At 36.9% G+C, this 22785-nt stretch overlaps 1 protein-coding gene across 10 annotated transcripts in view; it reads right to left on the bottom strand.

Annotated features, from left to right (window-relative positions):
• The window catches only part of Znf438 (zinc finger protein 438), a 126250-nt gene that overhangs the window by 17075 nt on the left and 86390 nt on the right, over positions 1-22785 (bottom strand). For 8 of the 10 annotated variants that reach the window (XM_090319082.1, XM_090319083.1, XM_090319080.1 and 5 more), the window contains one exon: positions 14778-14840. In XM_090319082.1, the coding sequence (XP_090175208.1) occupies positions 14778-14840 (63 nt within the window). Of the gene's footprint in view, positions 1-14777; positions 14841-18619; positions 18733-22785 lie in introns of all 10 variants that reach the window. The other 2 variants (XM_090319086.1, XM_090319085.1) reach the window with 1 other exon arrangement.

Genomic DNA, 22785 nt, shown 5'->3' with positions numbered 1-22785 from the left:
TATTGATATGTGTGTGTGTGTGTGTGTGTGTGTGTGTGTGTGTGTGTGTGTATATATAATCTCCGTGGTGGAATCTAGTATGTGCCAGACCCTGATTCAATCCCTAATATGGAAAAAAAATCATTCCATTGGTACAAATGCTTTATCTTCACTTCTGACATACTCATTCACCATAATTTATTTCACTTTTACATGCAAGCTTTTCTATACCTCAGCTTTTATGCCAATATTTCATAAAATCATAAATAAAAACACGCGAAGTTGGACAGCCAGGTGCCTGTAGCAGACAAGGACTCCCATTACCATCGTTTTTCTCATTGATCACCACTCCCTAACACCATGGATACTGAGTTCTGGCACGCCTTTCTTTAACATGGACAGACTACTGCAACCCTAATACTTTATAGCAAAGACAAGAAGCAAGTTGAGTAACAGGCACTGACTATTACCTCACTATCTGATGTGCAATGCCTCCTTCCTTTGGGGTAGCTGACCAGCCTCCCAGATGCAGATTCTGAGGTATAGGGAATGCAAATCAGATCATGATCTGAGCTCCCATCAGGGTAAATTATCAAGATTTAAGAGCTCTATTGACCAATTTGAATTTCTTTTCCTTTGAATTCTGCCTGCTTCTTCTCCATCAATATTCTTCATTCTCCTTTGATGACAACTACAAAACCAAGTTGAAAGGCCTATGTCTTATCTGCCTGTGGGAATATGTAAGAATTCACTCTCTCTTTACCCAGGTGGGTTGGAGAGACTTTTTTGTTTGTTTGTTTAATGACCAGATGGTTTAAACTCAGGGTCTGGGTGCTGTCCCTGAGCTCTTTTTCTGCTCAGGGCTAGCACTCTACCACTTTGAGCCATAGCACCACTTTCAGTTTTCTGAAATTGGAGATGAATCTCAGTCTTTCCCGTCCAAGCTGGCTGTGAACTGTGATCCTCAGATCTCAGCCTCTTGAGTAACTAGAATTACAGGCTTGAGCCACCAGTGCCCAAAGTAGGGTTTTTTTTTAATGAGCAAAAATAAAAGGAAAAAATAATATTTATGGCTTAAAAAGTAGTAAATAGAAAGGGGGAAATTTTGTAATCTCAAATTCCTGCTTTAAAAACTGAGGTCACTGAAGAACATTAGGACTAGAAGAAGTCTAAGAGTGCTCAAAGAATTTTGGGGTTCCACCCTTACCTGACAAGTCTTAACTCTTTCTGTGAATTCGATAAAATACCAACACTCTGGTCTGATCTCAGGAATTTTCATTTGGGGTGTGTGTGTGTGTGTGTGTGTGTGTAGAGTGGTGGTGGTTCTCTGAGACAAATTACATATAAGTTGATGAGCAGAGGTCAGGAGCAGATGGGGCAGAGTCAATCCTCAATCTTTTTTGGCCTTCACTTAACTCTCTAGCAGGAAAAAGTTCACAGCAGATCAGAGTTTTCTGAAGTAAGCTCTGTAGAATTTGGGGAGTATTCTCTTTATACCAATACTGAACTGCTATTTGCCTTTGCTGCTGTGTTGACATCTGGTCTGTTGCACATTAGGATAAAAGATTGCTCAGCACCCCAGCATGAATGAGGCAACTACCACAGTGTCAGAATCCAAGCAGTCAGACTTGTCACACTGTCACATTCTCACAGCAGAACTACAATCAAGTGGCACAAACTTATCATGTTAAATCTTCATCCTGGAGTGCATGTCTTTTCATAGAGCACACTTTAGCTACAGCTGTATGTGAGAGTTCCTTGAGAAGCATGTTCTTTCATTGTGAAACTGAGCTAGCTTCTTTATTTCTCTCTGAAATAGTAACTTGACTTTTAAAAGAATATCTGCAAGATATATGTTGAAATACATTAAGTGAACCTAGTCAGATTTAGATATTGGGAGACAGTTTCACAAGTGAATGAGTGGAGGTTTCATTACAAGAAACAACTTCAGGACATATATGTTGTCAATGGTAAACATCAACTTTCAAGAGGCAATAGGGGTATTAGAAAACTTGAACTCATTACCAGGAACTGGAAGCTTCTGAATACAGATGCCCTTTGATCTATAATGAGGTCATGTCATGAGAAACCCATTGCATTGAAAATATCATCGTAGAAAAGAAAATGTATTTAGTCCACCTAACCTACCAAACATTGAAACGTGGCGGCAGTACACAATTGGTCATGCACTTGTGGTGTCATGGATGACTGGGAACTGTGCACTAGACCTGAGAACAATGAAGGACTTTCATGGCAAGAGCACAGGAAACAAAAATCAGTACATTTCCACTGAATGTGTACCCTGCTTTCACATCATGCAAAACCTAAAACTGCAACAGGAACAATCTGAAATTAGGATGCTCTTTGTGAGTTTTTAGGTGACAGCGGAGAGTCCATGATTAACAAAACGTTGTAAAATGAAAAATAAAGAAGATCTGCATAAATCAATGAACTGATGTTTTCTACATGACCAGTGCATATTATTTACAAAAAATTAATTATGTGTAAGACAGAGTACATGCAACATAATAGAAAACATACATTGACATGGCTTCACATGTTCCATTACAACTAAAGTTTAGAAGTTACCATCCGGCAAGTTCTGGTGCACCAAACAGCAAAAGTCCTGAATTAATTAAAGCTCTATAAAATAGAGCTTTCCTAGAGATAACAAAGCTGGATTTTCTTTAAATTCTTCAGCATAAATAACACCACAGTTGAAAGAGGGATCAGATATGAAACTCAAAACTCTCTTACTGAAAACTTCAAAATATACATAGAAAAATAAGTTAATGTCTGTCTTCATTAATCTTTGGGAAAGTATAATCAATTTCATTAAAGTAGGTTATTTGTTACAATGTAGTGAGATTATTTTAAAATGAATTCAAAATATGTATTTTCCTGATTCTAACAATTGAGATGAGAAATAAAAATGTATTTACATAAAAAAATCTTTGGAGTCTGCAATCATTTTTAAGAAAGTGACAGGGTCCTGAAGGTAAGAAATTTAGAACTGCTAAATTAGACTCTGATCTTCTGAGATTCTATAACTCTGTGTGTGTGTGTGTGTGTGTGTGTGTGTGTGTGTGTGTGTGTGTGTGCATACAGAAAATCATATCTGGAAATGTTTTAAATAGCTAAATAGCTAAGTTTACAGGCATGAACCACCAGTACACCCACTTTGTTCAATTTTTATTACCATCATCCTTGTTTCTTTGAGACTATGGAATATATGCTAATATGGATTATATAGATAAACAGGTAACAGTTAAAAAATAATTTATTCTAATAAAAGTTTAAATATTAAAATATTACCAACAGCTGACCGCCAGTGAGCTATGCCTGTAATCCTAGCTACTCAGGAGGCTGAGATCTAAGGATGGAGGTTTAAGTCTGGCCCAGGCAGGAAAGTCTATGAGATCCTTTTATCTCAAATTAACTAACAAAAACCCAAAAGTGGAGCTGTAGCTCAAGTGGTAGAGCACTAGTTTTGAGCATAAAAGGTCAGGTACAGTGCCCAGGCCTTGAGTTCAAGTTCCAGAACCAGTATAATACATACGTATATATATGTATATGGATACATATACATATATATGCACTCAGCTAAGCAATGTTGGAAAAAATGTTGCCAAAAAAAGTATGGAATAATTCAGAAACTTTTTACTTAATTTGCATTATTATTCATAGAATGTCTCATAAATTATGTTCAAACTGATTACATTTGTTACCCACAAAATAATATCATTAGATATAATATATAATCATTTTGTAAACAAACCAAATACTATCTTTAAATGTTTTTTAAAAACATTGCAATTGATGTAAAACTATTTATTCAAAACCATAGTAATTATGAATTATTCTTTTTAATGTTAATTGCTTACTTGAATGTCTGTAAATATTTTTAGCATTTTGATCCTAATTAATTAAAAACAAAAACAGGTATTATCTCTATCTATAGTGTTAGCAGATTTATGAATTGCTACTATTACTATTACACTTTTAAGACAAAAATGCTCACCCTCTGTTCTTGGTTTGCATAATAACCTAACCCCTGTCAAATGACCCCCCTTGCTCGGCTCATCACACCAACCATCTGCATGAATAAAGATGTAAGCATCTGCTGTAAGGCAAATGGTGTCAGGGGCAGATGTTGCCATCCTCATGTTCGTGTCACTGGGGCTGGACACATTATTTGAACAGATGTACACAATCTGAAAGTGTCGTGTCCCACAGTGAACTGTCTCCAACTGCTTCCTATCAAAGAACATAAATGCTATTTGCACCTGCATTTATGTTAATGATAAAAAGGCAGCAGGGGTTCTGATAACCTGAGATGTGATGCTATGAAATGTATTTACATGGTTAATTGGAATTTCTGAGAGACTGTACTGCCAAACAGCCACACTAACATCAACTACCCATCCAAGTAAATGGTCTTATTACTAGCCTGCATTTTTAAAAGCAAGGTATGGTAATTTCAAATAACAAAATGAATCTGAACTTACTGATAAGAATATTATTCTAATCTCCAAATAAAGCAGTTTCTATAGCTGGTGTACTTGGTAAGTTTTTGACCATCCAGATCATTTTCCATTTGGTTCTTTAAGAATAAGTCACCAGGTATGTGTGTGGTTCCCATTTATTCCTCTGTCAACAGCAGAACTCTAATAATGCAGCTATATTTTGCACAAGTTATTACATCGGAAAGTTCCAATTTCTAGCATTAAAGAGTTAACCAAAACCAGCTTGAAAATGTCAATGTGTACATGGTCTGCAGCATGAAAGGGTACAAAAAGGTCCAAGAACAGCATTTACACCACTTGTTAAGATCAAAATGTTTCCATATGAATTTTATATATTTAGAAACATAATATTTTGATAATACATAAAGAATGATTTTACCCCCAGTAACAGGGTCAGATATCAATGCTAACCACTAAATGCAAGGCATCAAATTACAGTGTGTCTCCCTGCTACTGTGCACTTAAATGTGAGAGCCAAAGAGCTAAAGAACTTCCAATACTTGGTTTCTTTAATAAGCTAAGAAGTTATGGCTACTTTCAAATAATTTATTTGCTACTTTAATAAGTTAAAACATATTCACTGTGTACAGAGTCATTATCTCTTAGTCAAATGCTATCCAGAAGAACTTTTATTCTTCAAATTTATTATGAGATTTCTATTGTGTTTTGAAAGACTATTTACAAGGTCCGTATGTTGTTATTATTCAAAGATTCAAAATTTCCTACTTGATTAAATTTATGATCCCAAATCTAGTGTTCATGATGCTTTCACAGTCACTCATGGGCACGTACAATGCAGGGTCACCTGATATGCACTCTTCTCCAAGCTAGGGTCAAATGAGATGATGCTCTGCTTTCTTGTTTTAGCTTCCAGGCTGTAACCAAGGGTCCTTTTCATGGTCTATTTAGTATCATGTTGCCTTTTGTTATGTTTTGGCTTTTTGCCTTTTCTCTGTGTGTGTGTGTGTGTGTGTGTGTGTGTGTGTGTGTGTGTGTGTGTGTGTGTGTGTGTGTGTGTTGGTTGTTTCATCGGAGTGGCCATCAAACACAAGGCTGATGTGGTCTCATGTTCCTAAGCACAAGAAGGCTGGATATATCTTACGAACAAAACAGATGAGTTAGATAAGCTTTACTCAGGCAGAAGTTATAGTATTATACCTGTGAATACAATGTTAACAAGTTAAGGATATATATGAAACTTAGTGTATTTAAACAGAAACACACAGAAAACAGGACTGTGTATTGACTGGTGTAAAAAATACTGGGATCAAAGGTCTATACTGCAAAGAGTATTTGGTTCAATACTGGTTCAGTATTGGTTAATTCAGTGATGCCCATGGTTTCATAGAATTTAAAGATTACAAATTACAAATATTACAAATATTTGTTATTTGTTGTACTACAAATAACAAAGACTCATTGTGCTAATCTCACTTAACTGTTACAAGAGCAATAATTACTTTCTCCATTGGACAGATACAGGGACTGATTTAGTTAAGACCACAAACACTAAGAAGAACAAAATGACCAGAGCTCAGCTGTCCAGCTTAATTTTCTTTTACTAGACTGAGGGGAGAGAGGAGAGACGAAGGAAAAGAAAATCTAGGACAGGAAGCTTAAGAAAACAGTTTTTAAACAATGTTTTAAAAAGTAAAATTGTGGGGGCCGGAAGTTTGGCCTAGTGGTAGAGTACTTGCCTAGCATGCACGAAGACCAGGGGGTTCAATTCCTCAGTACTACATACGTAGAAAAAAGCCAAAAATGGTGCTGAGGCTCAAGTGGTAGAACTCTAGCCTTGAGAAAATCCAAGTACAGTGTTCAGGCCCTGAGCTCAAGCCCAGGACTGGCAAAAAAAAAAAAAAAAAAAAAAGGAAAGAAAGAGAAAAAAGACAGCTGGAAGAGAACAGAGCTTACTTTGGCTTTACTTTCCACCTCTTTGCTTCTTGTTCATTACTCTATCAACGACAATAAATACTTACTAAAACATCGTTTGCTTTCACTGACCTTAGAACTTTAGCTTAGTGTTTAGATAAGAAAAAAACAAAAGAAGATCAAAATGTTTTCATCACATCTTTATAAAAGAAGTTTAAAGCATCTACATAATTTAGCATGTACCTGAGAACTCATTACATGATGGTATGTTTTACAACTTGCTAAAACCAGAAAATGTGTCAAGAAATTTATAAAACCACCCCAAATAACAGTTTTCCCCCCTCAGCTTTACAAAGGATGGAAATATTAATTAGCTACTTTACCTGTTTCCTGAGTTCTAAAATGCTATATTCACTAATACCAAAAATTGATTTTGTAGGACATGAATGCATTTTTGGCCTGTGCTACAAGTGTTTGTTTTAAAAGTATTTTCTTGAATCAGAAGTCATAAAGATATGACAGACAGTAATAGATTTTTGATTTAGTGTCAGTTGTGCTGCACACACATAGTCAGACAAACCCAGTGGTCCTCATGGTACAGGAAGAACCTCTGTGTCTGTGCCTCACAGCATCTGCTGGCTTCCTCTCAATTCCCATGTCTTACACTTAAGTGTGTAGAACGAACAGAACAACCACTCACAGCATTAAACCTGCATTTCAGCAATAATATGCTAAGGGAAGTGCTAGAAAACTTCTACAGGAAGACTGTTCTTTCTACCTACAGCAAACTTGCTGGGGGAAGTGTAAAATGAATTGTAGAACTGAAAAATGACTAAGAATTCTGAGTAACTCCTACAGACTCAACTGGACTCAATACAGTTTTCTGTTTTAACCAATTACGTAAGGACTTACAATTCATCCTGCCAGATCCAAAAAACCAGTCTCAGTCCTCGGTGGATATAACCACAGCAAACTTCTTTGCAGCAAATAAAAACACATTGTCCCTATCACAAAGCCATTTGGTGATGCTGCTCAATAATGAAAGGGTTTCTCTTTTTTGCTTTTATCAGTCCTGGAAATAAATCTTCCTGAATTTTTTTTATCACTAGTAGTTTTATCCAACAATAAATCTAAAGTAAAAGTCAGAGCTATAGTAGGCCTATACTGTTTCCATGCCTTTTCTGAAAATGCAGCTTACCACTATACTTACTTTTTTCCAATATAAAAAATTACCCTTACATTTCTATTACTATATCAATTGAAAATAGCAAAGAAGAGATTTATGGGAAAATGGTATATCTTATCCCCAAATTCAGAAAATAGAAAATGAAACCAATTTCTCATGAACTTCCAAAGATTAAAAAGTTAATTTTGTCACAGAGTTGTGGACATAGCCCAGGTAAGTTCTTAAGCTTACAGTCCTCTTTTCACTACTACTTCTGAGATTATAGGTGTGCATACCATGCCTAACTTTCTTTTCTTTTCTTTTTTTTTTAAGAGTTTTTATTTATTATTTATTTATTTATTTTTTGCCAGTCCTGGGCTTGAGCTCAGGGCCTGAGCACTGTCCTTGGACTTTCTCAAGGCTAGAGCTCTACCACTTGAGCCTCAGCACCACTTCCGGCTTTTTGCTATGTATGTGGTACCGAGGAATCGAACCCGGGTCTTCATGCATGCTAGGCAAACACTTTAACCACTAGGCCAAACTCCCGGCCCCTTTTCTTTTCTTTTTTTTTTTTTTTGCCAGTCCTGGGCTTGAGCTCAGGGCCTGAGCACTGTCCTTGGACTTTCTCAAGGCTAGAGCTCTACCACTTGAGCCTCAGCACCACTTCTGGCTTTTTTCTATGTATGTGGTACCAAGGAATCGAACCCGGGTCTTCATGCATGTTAGGCAAGCACTTTAACCACTAGGCCAAACTCCCGGCCCCTTTTCTTTTCTTTTTTAAAGACAGGGTCTTGCTCAGGCTGGCTTTAAAAGTTTGATTCTCCTGACCTATCCTTCTAGTGCTGGGATTACAGATGGACACCACTGTACTTGTCATCTCCATAACAAGCACGATTCTAGAAATATTTTCACACATAAAAGAAAATGGTAATACTAAATAAAAGTAACAATCTGTCAGTGACACAGTGACAAAACAATGTTAAATCTACTTAAGTGAAATTAGGAAACATTTTCTCTCTATGTATGTAGCTACTTCTTCCTGGACTGAAACCCACATCTCTAGTCCCTAAATTCTATCTGGTGGGCAATGACATACATATTTATATATCAAGAAAATTATTATCTCTTCCAGTGTGTTTTCTGACCAGCATCAAAGCCACTAGCTTAAGGAAATGTCCTTTCATCTAGCTTTCAAAAATATGTATACTTCTAAGACAGAACATATCAAGCTTTAATCTAATTAATTACATACATGCCTATTGTGCCAAGAGGATTTTGTGTTGCCTGAAAGCCCAGGCTCTGTCTGATTTATTTTTGAATCTTCCACTTCAACTGACATAGTCCTGGCAGGAAGAACTTGATCTTTGGTAAAGGTGGTAGGCTGGTGAAGTGGATTTTCCTACTTGAATTTCATAATGAAATTAGTATGTGATTAATAAATCAGAAATTGCAAAAGTCCCATATTTATAAACAGCCATGGATAGTTAAAGAAATCACTTTGCATTTAATTGAAAAATGATGTGTCCAGTCCAGCAAATTTCTCATGTCACAAAAATGATTATATTTGGTGACAGAAAAATAAATGGAATCTTAAAAATCAGATTCTTTTCTTTGCTAAGAATACCATTTTCCAGCATACATGAAGAACATTTGGATGAAAGAATAAAGTGAGAACAAGGACATATTAGAGGTATTATGTGCATTTGTATTACCACTTTTCTTTACTAGAATAATTTCTGCATTTGACATAAAATGATTTTATTTATTTTTACTATAGTTTTTTTTTATCTGTAAGTAGTTGTACAGAGGAGTTACTAGTCAACAAAGCACTTTATGAATACTTTTTTTTTGGTCAGTCATAGAGCTTAAACTAGGGGCTTGGGTGCTGTCCCTGAGCTCTCTTTTGTTCCAGGCTAGCATTCTACCATTCTGAACTATAGCTCCACTTCAGGTTTTTGTGTGGCTGACTGGAAATAAAATCCCATGGGAGTGGGAGAAAAATGAGGGAGGGGGTAACAATTTTCAACAAGAAATGTACTTACTACCTTACATCATCTTGACAATAAAATTAAATTAAAAAATTCATGGGGACTTTTCTGCTGGGGCTGGCTTCAAATCTCAATCCTCAGATCTCAGTCTCCTGTGTAGCTAGGATCATAGGTGTGAGCTACTGGCAACAATGCATCTTTAAAGCAAAGTCATTTTATATTTTTGGTGGTGTTGAGTTTTCACTTACAGCCTTATGCTTGCTAGGCAAGGGGTCTACCACTGGAGCCACATCTCTAGAACTAGTAAACTCATTTTAAATCAAATCTTGGATTACCATTTATTGACTGGTGATCTTGGCTAACGAATCTAATCTCCCTGAAAGGTAACATTCAGGTAGTTGTAAGGCCTACATAAAAATCAAACACGAATTGCCTCTTCTATTTCTTTAAAGAATGCCATTGTAGATAGCCCTTGGTAAGACTGTCATTTTCACAATGTTGATTCTGCCAATCCAGGAGCATGGGAGGTTTTTCCATTTCCTTAGTTCTGCTTTAATTTCCTTTTTTAGGGTTTTAAAGTTTTCATCAAAAAAGGTCCTTTACATTCTTAGTTAAGCTAATTCCTAGGTACTTTATTTTCTTTGAGGCTATTGTGAAAGGAGTTTCTTTCCTGATTATTGCCTCGTTCCTCTCACTGTTGGCGTAAAGGAAGGCAGCTGATTTTTGAGGGTTGATTTTATAGCCTGCTACTCTTCCAAAGCTTTGGATCAGCTCAAGGAGCTTGGGAGTAGAGTCTATAGGATTCTTTAAATACAGAATCATGTCATCTGCAAAGAGGGATAGTTTTATTTCCTCTTTCCCTACTTGGACCCCCTTTATACTTGCTTCTTGCCTTATTGCACTGGCTAGGAATTCTAGTACTATGTTAAAGAGTAATGGAGAGAGTGGGCAACCTTGTCTCGTTCCTGATTTTAGAGGGAATGGCTTTAAATTTTCACCATTAAGTGTAATACTAGCAGTGGGTTTGTCATACACAGCCTTTATTATATTGAGGAATGTTCCATGGATTCCTAGTTTCTCCAGAGCTTTTAACATAAAGGGGTGTTGGATCTTGTCAAATGCCTTTTCCGCATCTATTGAGACAATCATGTGATTTTTGTCCTTGCTCTTGTTGATGTGTTGAATTATATTAATTGATTTGCGTATGTTGAACCAGCTTTGCCTCCCTGTGATGAATCCAGTTTGATCATAGTGTATAATTTTTTTTGATGAGTTGTTGTAGACCGTTGGCCAGTATTTTGTTGAGAAGTTTTGCATCGATGTTCATCAAAGAAATAGGTCTATAGTTCTCTTTCTTTGATGAATCTCTGTCTGGTTTGGGGATGAGGGTTATACTGGCTTCATAGAATGAGTTTGGTAAAGAACCTTCATTTTCAATTTCGTTGAAGACCTTGAGGAGTATTGGTGTGAGCTCTGCTTTGAAGACCTTATAGAATTCAGCTGTGAATCCATCTGGCCCTGGGCTTTTCTTAGGTGGAAGTTCTCTAATTGCCATTTCTATTTCAGAGCTTGAAATAAGCCTGTTGAGTTGGGTTAGTTCTTCTTGGTTCAGTGTGGGTATGTTAATATTGGCTAGGAATTCATCCATTTCTTCTAGATTCTCAAATTTGTTGGTGTAAAGGTTTGAGAAGTATTCCCTCATGATATTCTGGATCTTGGTAATTTCTGTCGTGATATTACCATTTTCATCTGCGATTTTGTTTATTTCAATATGCTCTCTTCTTTTTTTGGTAAGATTTGCTAAGGGTTTGTTAATTTTGTTAATTCTTTCAAAGAACCAACTCCTTGTTTTGTTGATTCTTTCTGTAGTTTTTTTGGATTCCAAATCATTTAATTCTGCTTTGATTTTAATAATTTCATATGAAATAATAAAAGACCCCATATAGCAAAAACACTTCTTAGCAGAAAGAAGAGCGCTGGAGGAATTTCAATTCCAAACTTTAGACCCTATTACAGGGCTATAATTATCAAAACAGCTTGGCACTGGCACAAGAACAGGCCTCAAGACCAATGGAATAGAACTGAGGACCCAGATACTAAACCACAGACCTATGGCCATCTAATCTTTGACAAGGGAGCCAAAAAAGTAGAATGGAAGAAAGACAGCCTCTTCAACAAGTTGTGCTGGCAGAACTGGTTAAGCACCGGCAGAAAACTAAAGTTGGATCCTTCTTTGTCACCCTGCACTAGAATTAACTCCAAATGGATCAAAGACCTGGAGGTAAAAGCTGACACACTGAAAACTTTACAGGAAGGAATAGGAGATACACTAGGCCTCCTTGGCACAGGTCGAAACTTTCTTAATAAGGACCAAGAATCACAACAAATCAGAGAAAGGCTGGATAAGTGGGACTGCATTAAAATGCAGAGCTTTTGTATGGCAAAGGACATAGCTAGTAAATCAAATAGGAAGCCTACAGAGTGGGAGAAGATCTTCACCAACCAAACAATGGACAAAGGCCTCATATCTAAAATATATCAACAACGCAAAAAATTGAATCACTCCAAAACTAAAAGTAACAACCATCCCATTAAAAAATGGGCCAAAGACTTAAAGAGAGTCTTCTCTGAAGAAGAAACAAAAATGGCCTATAGACACATGAAGAAATGCTCAACATCTCTGGCCATAAAAGAAATGCAAATCAAAACAACTCTAAGATTCCAACTCACTTCAATTAGAATGGCCAGGATCAGGAAAATGAATAATAACAGATGCTGGAGGGGATATGGCCAGGAGGGATCACTACTACACTGTTGGTGGGAGTGCAAACTCGTTCAACCACTATGGAAAGCAGTACGGCAGTGCCTCAAAAGGCTAAACATAGAACTCCCCTATGACCCAGCAATTCCACTACTTGGCATTTACCCAACCATCCAAAATCTAGGGCATACTAAATCCACTAGCACAACAATGTTCACTGCAGCATTATTCACCATAGCAAAGATATGGAACCAACCTAGATGTCCCTCAGTTGATGAGTGGATCAACAAGTTGTGGTATTTGTACACAATGGAATTCTATGCTGCTGTCAGAAAAAATGACATCAACCCATTTGTTAGGAAATGGAAAGACTTAGAAAAAATCATATTAAGTGAAGTAAGCCAGACTCAAAGGAACTTAGGCTCAATGGTTTCCCTCATTCGTCATAATCAGTAGAAACCTTGGGCTCTACTAGCAGAGATCTGCAATAGAGCAAAATCTTGATATATAAGGCCATATAGTATGAAGCTAATTGAAATATAATGAATGATTGTTGTCCTTAATGTACTATGTTATCTTTCATCTCCTTTGCTGTCTCTTGGGTATCTCATATTGTTACAGTATCTCACTTTGTTATCTGATATATTGAATTTATTTGTATTTGGTTATTTGAAATTTGATAGGGAAGGGGGGAAAACCAAGACGGGGGGTGGGTGGTGGGTGGGGGGGAGGGTGATGGGTACCAAGACATGTGAAAGGGTATCAATGTATGTGAATTAATGCACCTTCTATCTGGCAAATATCATGTAACCCTTTTATTAATTACAATAAAAAATTATAAAAAAAACCCACGAAATTACAGGAGAGCGACTATCAAACCTGAACACATTTGGCTGAGTTCTTATGTGTTTCTTTATCAATTCTAGATTGGTGGTTTAAGTACTTTAGGAAGTTACTAGGGTTTAAATCTCTAGAAGGCTGCAGGGGTCTTGTTTTCTAACCATGTCAGCAGTTCAGGAATGTATCATGGAAACAAAACAGAACCCTGTCAGGAAACAAAGCAGGCAAGAGGTGTGAGGGTGACATTCTTTATTTCCCCTTATTAGCTGGATGACAAGCAGCTCATTGCCCAAGCACACAAATCTTTGAACTAGAGGGGAATGCCTAATAACTTTGGCTTTTCCAGTAGGGAAAATGAAGTTCAGGGGCAAAATAATTTTTCTGAGGTTCCACTTCTACTGGGAGGGATCTGAGAAAGGAGCCCAGCTCTCCCATGACCCATGAGTCTTCCTTCTATGCCAAAAAAGATATTAGAGAAGTTCACATCCAAAGAAGGTATTAGTGAAGTTAGGCCACTAAGTTCCCAATCCTTCATCAACTACCAACTTCCTATAATCTTCCCAAGGATATAGGGAAGAGAACATGCATAGAAAGTGTGAGTTCGTTACTTCCACCAATGGCTCCCCCATCTTCCATTCTTGTTTCCGTTCCTGCTCCAGTGCTCAGCACTGGATTCTGCATCTTAAGGGTATTCTCCCTTTTGCCCAAGGCTAGGATAACACCCAAGCCACGGGCTATGTTTCCAGTGGATGTCTTGATCTCCTCAGATCAGATCCTGTTTGGCCTTCAATGGGCACAGGGTATTCCAGCAGAGGCAGACCCATACGCGTGTAATCAGTCAGCCTCCCAAAAGGAGAAAACACAAAGATCAATAACTACTAAGAATTACATGTGTGTGTGTGTGTGTGTGTGTGTGTGTGTGTGTGTTGGTACTAAGGCTTGACCACAAGGCCTCATGGCTTCATGTATTTGCTCCTCTTTCTCGATCACAGCTGGTATCCTACCACTTGAACCATTCTTCCAGTCTGGCATTTTGCTGGTTAACTACAGATACAGCCCTGAGGACTTGTTTGCCTTAGACAGACTTCAAGCTGTGATATTATCAGTCTCCTAAGTCGCAAGGATTATAGGCATGAACCAACAGTACTCAGATCTAGATTTTTTTTATACCAATTTTCCTTCATTCACTAAAAGCTACACTCTCTACTAAGTCACTGATGTCAAAACTTCACTTTTTATGGAAGAGAGTTGGTATGGACAGGGGAAAGATTTATAAGTTTATCTTATAGGTTATTGTGCCCTTTTTAAAGAATAATTTAGTTATTTTATATTAAGAAAGGGTTCTGATTGATGTCTATTGGCACAGCTAACTACCAGAGTCTGGGTTCTGTGAGTTCTGCCCAGAATGAGGGAGACCAATCCTCCAAGAGCTTGGCCTAGAAGAGGAGACATGTCCTGATAATTCAGGAATCCACATGCTTTCAGTTAATTACAACAAAAACAAACTTTCATGAATGGTCATAATTTCAGTTTTTAATTCTAGGAAATAAGTCATTTTGTACATAGAGGGTCATGACACTAAATGTTAATAATTTTTTTTATTATAACACAGACATTACTGTCCTCTTTGGCATGGCTTATCTTACCTTGATCTTTTGGTGGTACTGATAAAGAATTCTGCATTATGATGTACTTGAATGGTAAGTTTCCTAAAAATAACCAAGCAGAAACAACAATTAAAAAATAAGGCATCATGTTAAATACACACTAAAATGTTATAAGCTGTTTTAAAAACTACTTATAATTCTATAAATAAGAAATAATTGATATTCTCTCATTCCCTCCCTCCCTCCTCCTTTCCTTCCCTACCCCCCCCCTTTTTTTTGTAGCCAGTCCTGGGCTTGAGCTCAGGGCCTGAGCACTGTTCTTGGATTTTTCTCAAGGCTAGAACTCTACCTCTTGAGCCCTCAGCACCATTTCTGGCTTTTTTTTTTTTTTTAATGTATGTGGTACCAAGGAATCAAACCCAGGTCTTCATGCATGCTAGGCAAGCACTCTACCACTAGGCCAAACTCCCAGCCCCCTCCCTTCCTTCCTTCCTTCCTTCCTTCCTTCCTTCCTTCCTTCCTTCCTTCCTTCCTTCCTTCCTTCCTTCCTTCCTCCCTCCCTCCCTCCCTCCCTCCCTCCCTCTCTCTCTCTCTCTCTCTCTCTTTCTTTTGGCCAGTAGTCGGTGTTATGCTCATGAAGCATACCACTAGTCTAGTCTAGATTTTTACTCATTATTATGGATATAAGTCTTGCAGACTTTTCTACTCAGACAACCTTCAAACCACCATCTTCCATGTATCACCTTTCTAAGTAGCTAGGATTATAAGCATGAGCTACCAGTGCCTAGTTTCTCGTTTTTCTGCTGACAGGTTTTTATTTTACATCCTGTACCGGACTTGGAGAGGAACACAGGATATCCCTCTGGTAGAATCACATCTACATAAACAATCTTTGAAAATCAACTAATTCCTTTTCACATATTCTGTTTAAGAATAACTAAAAAATTTAGTATGTATGTAAGGGTAATATAATTGTAATGCTTTCATTTGATGAAATATAACTAGGTCATTGAAAAGTAATTGTAAAGATTATGTAGCAACATGAGAAATGCTGATGACTTAATTCAATGGATATGCATACTAAATGATACATACTAACACTAGGACTATAGAAAAAAACCAGCAAAAGCAATGAGAAACACATGGTAGAAAATATGTTACACTGTGTTTAATTACAGAACTGAAGGTGCTTTTCTCTCATTTTAGCCTTTTTATAAAGAGTGTATATTTAAACACAAATGCTACACAGGAGACTGATTCTAGGGCTCTCTTTGCTTATTCAAATTCTGAGTTTTTTATATAAAATAGTGCAATGTTTACAGGTGACCAATATGCATCTTCCTGTATACTGTAAAACATTTCTAGGCTGCTTACAATACAAATTAAATACAGTGTATAAATAACTGCTAAAGTACATTGTTTAAGATATGATGACAAGAAAATAATCTGTACATGTTCAATACAATCACAATATTTTAAAGACATTATTTCTGATCCACGATTGATAGAATCTGAGGATGTAGAACAACAGGTAAGGCACAATGACTGTGAGTATGGCCTAGTGGTAGAGTGCTTGCCTACCATGCACAAAGCCCTGGGTTCAATACCTCAATACCACATACACAAAAAAAGCAGGCAGTGGTGCTGTGGCTCAAGTGGCAGAGTGCTAGTCTTAAGCAAAAATGCTTTAAGGGCAGTACTCAGACCCTGAGTTTAAGCTCCAGGACTGGTACAAAAAGAGAAAAGAAAAATATAAATGGCAATGAAAGTCTGAAAAGTACAGTATTTTTATAAGCTTTCAAACAAGAACTGTGTCTAAGCAAAACAGTAGCAACAGAAACCATTAAAGACTGTTGAATCAAAATGTTGAATGTTTGGGGCTGGGAGTTTGGCCTAGTGGTAGAGTGCTTGCCTTGCATGCACGAAGACCCTGGTTCAATTCCTTGGTACCACATACATAGAAAAAAGCCAGAAGTGATGCTGAGGCTCAGGTGGTAGAGCTCTAGCCTTGAGAAAGTCCAAGGACAGTGCTCAAGACCTGAGCCCAAGCCCAGAACTGGCAAAAAAAAATGTTGAATGTTTTCAAAACAAGAAATTAGGTAACAGAAAAAGGTCTGATTTTCACTTCTAACCAAGACACAAACAGACTAGTTGTCCTTCTGCCTGAAATAAAAAAGATGGATATAAAGTACACAAAATCATGTTTCAAATACTGAAAAATGGATGCTGGAGATACCTGAAACAACCGAGATGAGCCCCATAGCTGTGTTATAGGGAAGAAACACCAGGTAGAGATTTCTACTGTACTAGAGATAAGAAGGCTGCTCTTGCCTGTGGTTCACACCTCTAATCCTCGCTGTTCCAGAAGCTGAGGTCTGAGGTTCATGATTCCAAGCCAGCCCGGGCAGGAAAATCTGCGAGACTCTTATTTCCAAATTAACCACCAAAAAGCCAGAAATGGAGGTAATGGCTCAACTGGTAGAGTGCAGGCCTTGAGCACAAAAGGTTATGGACAGTACTCAGGCCTTGAATTCAAGTCTCAAGACAGGCATCAAAAGGAAAACAAAAATGTATGTGAATTAATGCACCTTCTATCTGGCAAATATCATGTAACCCTTCTATTAATTACAATAAAAATATATGAAAAAAAAGAAAGGCTGCTATTGGAAGGCTGCTCATTGTGGACTTTCCATTCCCTTCCTATTAATTATCAGAGCAAACAAATATGGAAACTTCCTCAGGACAAAGCAAATTCCAAAGTGCTCTGCTCACAAGAGGGAAAATGTTGCCTGTTCTTATAGCCAGTTGGGAAAGACCAGTCATTCTCAGGGCACTGGTAAAACACAGAAGGCTCTTGATGGGGTGGAAGTGGAGGTGGGGAATAATTAACTCTAGGCTGAGAAATTTTCTGGTTTCACAGAGAAAATGTTAAATGAAGACAAGAATAGATCAACGGTTTCCAGAATAAAGCTCAGGTACGCCTAGATAAACACAAAAATATCTTCCACCCAATGAAGTAAAATTCATAATGCTTGGTATCTATTAAAAATTATCAAGCATTCAAAGAAGCTGGAAAACATAATTCATAATGTAGAAAGTAGTAAAAAATTTCAGAGATGAAAACTACATTGTATAAAATTTAAAAAGATGATTATTAAACTTCTCAAAAACTTAAAAGATACATGATCATTTGATTATTCTCTTAACAGATACTATGACTGGAGGTACCAGTATGCATTTTGGAAAGGATATACTACATACAGATTTTAAATTTCTTTTCTTTTTTAAAATTTGGGCCTCACACTTGCTAGGCAGGCACCCTACTGTGTGCTTGTTATTTTGGGGGTAGGGTTTCATTTCCAGTTATATGACTGAACTTCAATCCATCCACCTATTTTAGACTTCCCAGTATAGATGGGATGAGAGGAACATGCCACTACATCCAGCTCTTCTGCTGAGATGGAGTCTCAAGGACTATTCTGATATTCTCCATCTCAGATTCCCACATAGCTCATAGGAACATCACTGCCCAGTTAGGGATTAAGAAGAGTTCTTGAAAACATGTCGGTCCAGAGTAGCCTTCAATTTTAATATTCCTGTTTGCAGCCTCCCAACAGCTAAGATTAGCTGTGTGTAAACCACTGGCACCAGACTATACATCAACTTTGTGTTCCTGTCTGATGTAAAATAAAGAAGCAAAGAAAAGATCCCACTATAAAAACTAGCAGACTTCAAATTTCTTGAAAGGCATTATGTTATCAATTGATATGCAGAATGTTGTTTCACAGAAATCAAAGAAATGCATGAAATTACCATTATTGGCATAAAAACTGTCAAAAATAAACTGCTGAGAGTCTGAGGAAAGGGACATGCCTACTTACTTTGTACAGTGAAGTAGGTACAGCTGAGGACACCTGTGGCCCAGGTATGCTTTGCACCTTTAATGTCTGCTATTATTTTGGTCCAGATCTTCCTTCCACTTCTAGGAATTTATCTAAAAAAATATTGGAGTAATATATAACACTAAATATCAACAACATTATCACTATCCTCATGACCTTTAAAAGAACTTTCAGGATGCTATTTAAAAAAATCTACAAAACCCCAGTAAATTGGGAGTATATTTTTATAATAAAGTTATTTTACAGATCTTAAAAAATTGTAAATGCTTATGATATATACATTTTTGTATAACAAGTATTGCAGCTTGAATGTTAAATATTCCTCCAAAAGGCTTGCATATAAAAGCCTAGGCTCCTGGCTGGTGGCAGTATTTTAGGAGCTTCTAGAAACTAGGAGGTTGGACCTAGTGGAGGAAGTAGGTCATTGGGGGTTATCTTGTCCCTGGCTCCTTCTTATCTTTCTCTCCTTCCTGTCTGCCATGAAGTAAACCATTGTCCTCACTCACACCCTCTGAAAGTAACTGTCCTTGTAGTGGTTTCCTCTCCAGGTGCTGGAAGCCAAGGAATCATGGACGAAACCCTCTGAAATCCAAATAAATCCTTCCTTCCTAAGTTGTTCCTATCAGGTATTTAGTTACAGCTATATTTTCTCCTATTTGGCATTTTGTTTCATTTGCTGTGTAAAGCATTTCAGTTTGATGTAATCTGATTTATTTTTGCTTTTGTTTCCTGTGCTTTTGGGTTCTTGTCCAAACTCCCTTGTCCATTTCAATTTCCTGAAACACTTCCTGTTTTCTACTAGTAGTTTAATTGTTTTATTTCTTTAAGTTCATTTTGAGTTGATTTTTGTAACGTGTGAGAGATAAGGGTCTAGTTTCATTCTTCTGCTGTAGATACCCAACTTTCCAACACCACATATGGAAAAGACTTTCCTTTCCCCAATGTGTGCTATGAACACCTATGTTGAAAATCAGTTGGCTATAAATGCACAGGGTTATTTCACAGCAAGGAATTCTGTTCCATTGGTCTCTTATACATGCCTGTATAATGCCATTTCTAATACTATAGTCTTATAGCATATTTTCAAGTTATGTAGTATAATATCTCCAAGTTTATACTGGAAGATTATGCTCTTTACCTTTAAATTTTTTGTTTTATTGGCTATTCAAGATCAGGGTAATTTTAACTATACTCCCAGTATTTTAGTATCTAAAGTAGAAAACTCAAAAGTCAGAGTGCCTTTTGTTACCATAAAAGGTAGTGCTGTATCTTTTTAAATTAAATTAAAAAATTTTTGCCAGTCCTGGGGCTTGGCTTGAACTCAGGACCTGGGCAGTGTCCTTAATCTTTCCCAAGGCTTGTGCTCTTCCACTTGACCCACAGCACTGTCCTCAAATTTTCTGAAGGTTAGCTCTCTACCACTTGAGCCACAGCACCACTTCTGGCTTTTTTTGTGTATGTGGTACCAAGGAATCGAACCTGGGGCTTTCTGCATGCTAGGTAACCACTCTACCCTCTAGGCCACATTCCCAGCCCAACAATGCTGTAATTAATTTTATTATAATTATAGAAAATTAATACATCGTATTATTGATGCTCCTAACACTTAATAAAAAGCAATGAATAATCACAATGTTTAAAATGATAAACAGATTGCATAATTCATTATAAATATAATAGAGGAAAGGTGCAGTAAATAACTATATAAATCTAGCTGTATTTTTTAAACATCACATAAGGAAAGTCAATGTGCACTTTTACTCCAGGGAGGGCACAGCAGCAAGCATTGTGTCCTGGGAAGTATATAAGAATCTGTGAAAATTATGAGCTGACCTTTTTAAATTGTATATTAAGCAGAACAATCTATCAGAAAGGAACAAAAATTAAAGAATGCAAACAGCAAATGTTATCAATTATGGTAAAATCTAATATAAGGAGCTTTATGAATCACTCATGATTGCTTTTAATTTTAGTTAATATATCATATTTAAGCAGGGTTCATTAAAAATGAAAATTAGGTGAATCTGTTACTTAAGAAAGTGACAGCTGGAAATGGAAATTTGCCCATTTCCTCTTTATTGAAGAGCCTGAGGCAAACATTGCCTTGTCTTCATTATGCAGCTTTGCTAAGGTTCTGGAAACTCAATCTCTATCTAACCTTAGAGAAAAAAGCCAATCACTTCCATGCTTCAACAAGCTTACAGACATCAGATCATGTAAACTTGTGTGGTGAGTGCTTGCTCTCTGTGTCTTCAGGAACACTGACCACAGAACTTTAGTACAGCTGTCAGTCTAGATAACTATTTCCAGGAAAACTTTTTCCTGGGAAATAAATATGTCATATGTCATCAGATGCCATGCTATTCAGATAAATGTCCTAATGTAACAAATTTGGCCACATACACTTGTAATGTAAAACTATCAAAAAGAATGATTTCTTTGTGTCTTACAATGCATAATTTTTAACAGGCTCTTCTTTATACATTGTGTTAATGCTATTGTTTGTTCTCTGGGCAATTACTGAGGTGCTAGGTTTTCCTACAATTTTGATTTTGCCATGATCTTGTGCCCCTTGATTTGAAAGCATAACATGGTGATCGTCCTACAAGGTGTGAGGTCAGCACTGGTCAGTGAGTTCAAAGATCACAGCTTTGCATAGACTGGATGCTATACGTACCTTTGACAAAACAGTCCTGGTAGTAGTGCTCTATCCTATACGTGTGACATAATCTTTTAACCATTCATCCACGAATGGGCATCTGAGTGGCTGCCATCTTTGGGTTATCATGAATATATATAAATATTTGTGCCTAGTTTTGTGTCGATCGGTGTTTTCATATGTCTTGGGTCAAACTTAAGAGGGGAAATTTGGGATGGTAACTGTCTTTTCTCCAAAGTAGTTGAGCTATATTTCATGGTTTTTTTTTTTCCAAAAGAAAAATCAGCCTTGATTTTTTTCATTACAGGGAATAAAACCCAGGGCCTTCTATATGCCTCAAATACTCTACCACTTCAGATACACCTTCAGTCCTTTTTTTTTTTTTTTGAGAAAAAAGACTTGTTCATTTTGCCCAAGCTGTCCCTACTTTTAAGGTTCAATTTTGTTAAAATTGAGGCTTTCTGTATATGAATCAACTGATAATAATACTCATCATTACTCAACTGTAATAAATGCTTATTTATATTCTCAATCTATCCTACTAATCAAATTTGGATCAGAGAAGCTAAAATGTAATCTACATAAGTTTTAGTCCACTTAGTAAATTCTCAGTGCTAATAGTCACATTTATATTGACACAATATAGTAATGTTTAGAACTTTTTACCTTCCCTAAATAGGTACATGTTGTTAGTAAGTTCAAAATAAAAGTACTTCCAATATACATATGTTTAATGCCAGCCACCGATAAAGTGCTAAAGAACAGTGAGGCTAATTTCAGACCCTCCAAGGCAATTCTTGTTGTACCCAACAGTTCTATAAACTTTTGGAAGAAGTCCCAAATTCCTTGTTTTTATATTCTTTAATGTGGTCTTAGATGCACAACTATTCCCCAAAATTTACTAAAAGGTACAATTAGCTGGATGGGAAAATATTCATTCTCCTCCCTCCATTTCTTTTTCAGTGCTGAGGTGTGAACTCAAGGCTTCATGCTTCCAGGAAGGCATTCTATCACTCGAGCCACACTTTTCACCAATATATCCATTTTCAAGCCAACTTACTGTCTCATCCATTTTTTCTTTTTTTTTGATGGTGGAAGTAATTTTAATGTGCTCATATTTTACACAGATGCCATTCACATTACCCAGTATTGAGACAAGTAGCTCACAATTAAGAGTTGGCATGTGGTGTGCAATCCAAGCAATGCCTCCATTCAAGACTTTACTTTAAATATAAGTTACTTATACTATTGGTGAGACCTCTAATGGTCTGAGGATTCTCATCATTTATTCTTTGAAAGACTTTTAGGATGAGAAGATTTCTAGTAATAAACCCACCACAGATTTAGGGATCAAATTTCTCAGCCTTGAAGATAACCTTATGGACAATGTTTCACAACAAAGAAACAAGAACCCCATGATGATTCTCTTCCATGAATGCACTAAAACCACTTAAATACCACAAAATACAAAATGTGTAGAACATTC

This window comes from Megascapheus bottae, chromosome 26 (genome assembly GCF_031878675.1).
Source record: "Megascapheus bottae isolate mThoBot1 chromosome 26, mThoBot2.hap1, whole genome shotgun sequence".
Taxonomy (NCBI): domain Eukaryota; kingdom Metazoa; phylum Chordata; class Mammalia; order Rodentia; family Geomyidae; genus Megascapheus; species Megascapheus bottae.
The sequence above is the reverse complement of the archived record's forward strand: the minus strand, read 5'-3'. Positions and strand labels throughout refer to the sequence as shown.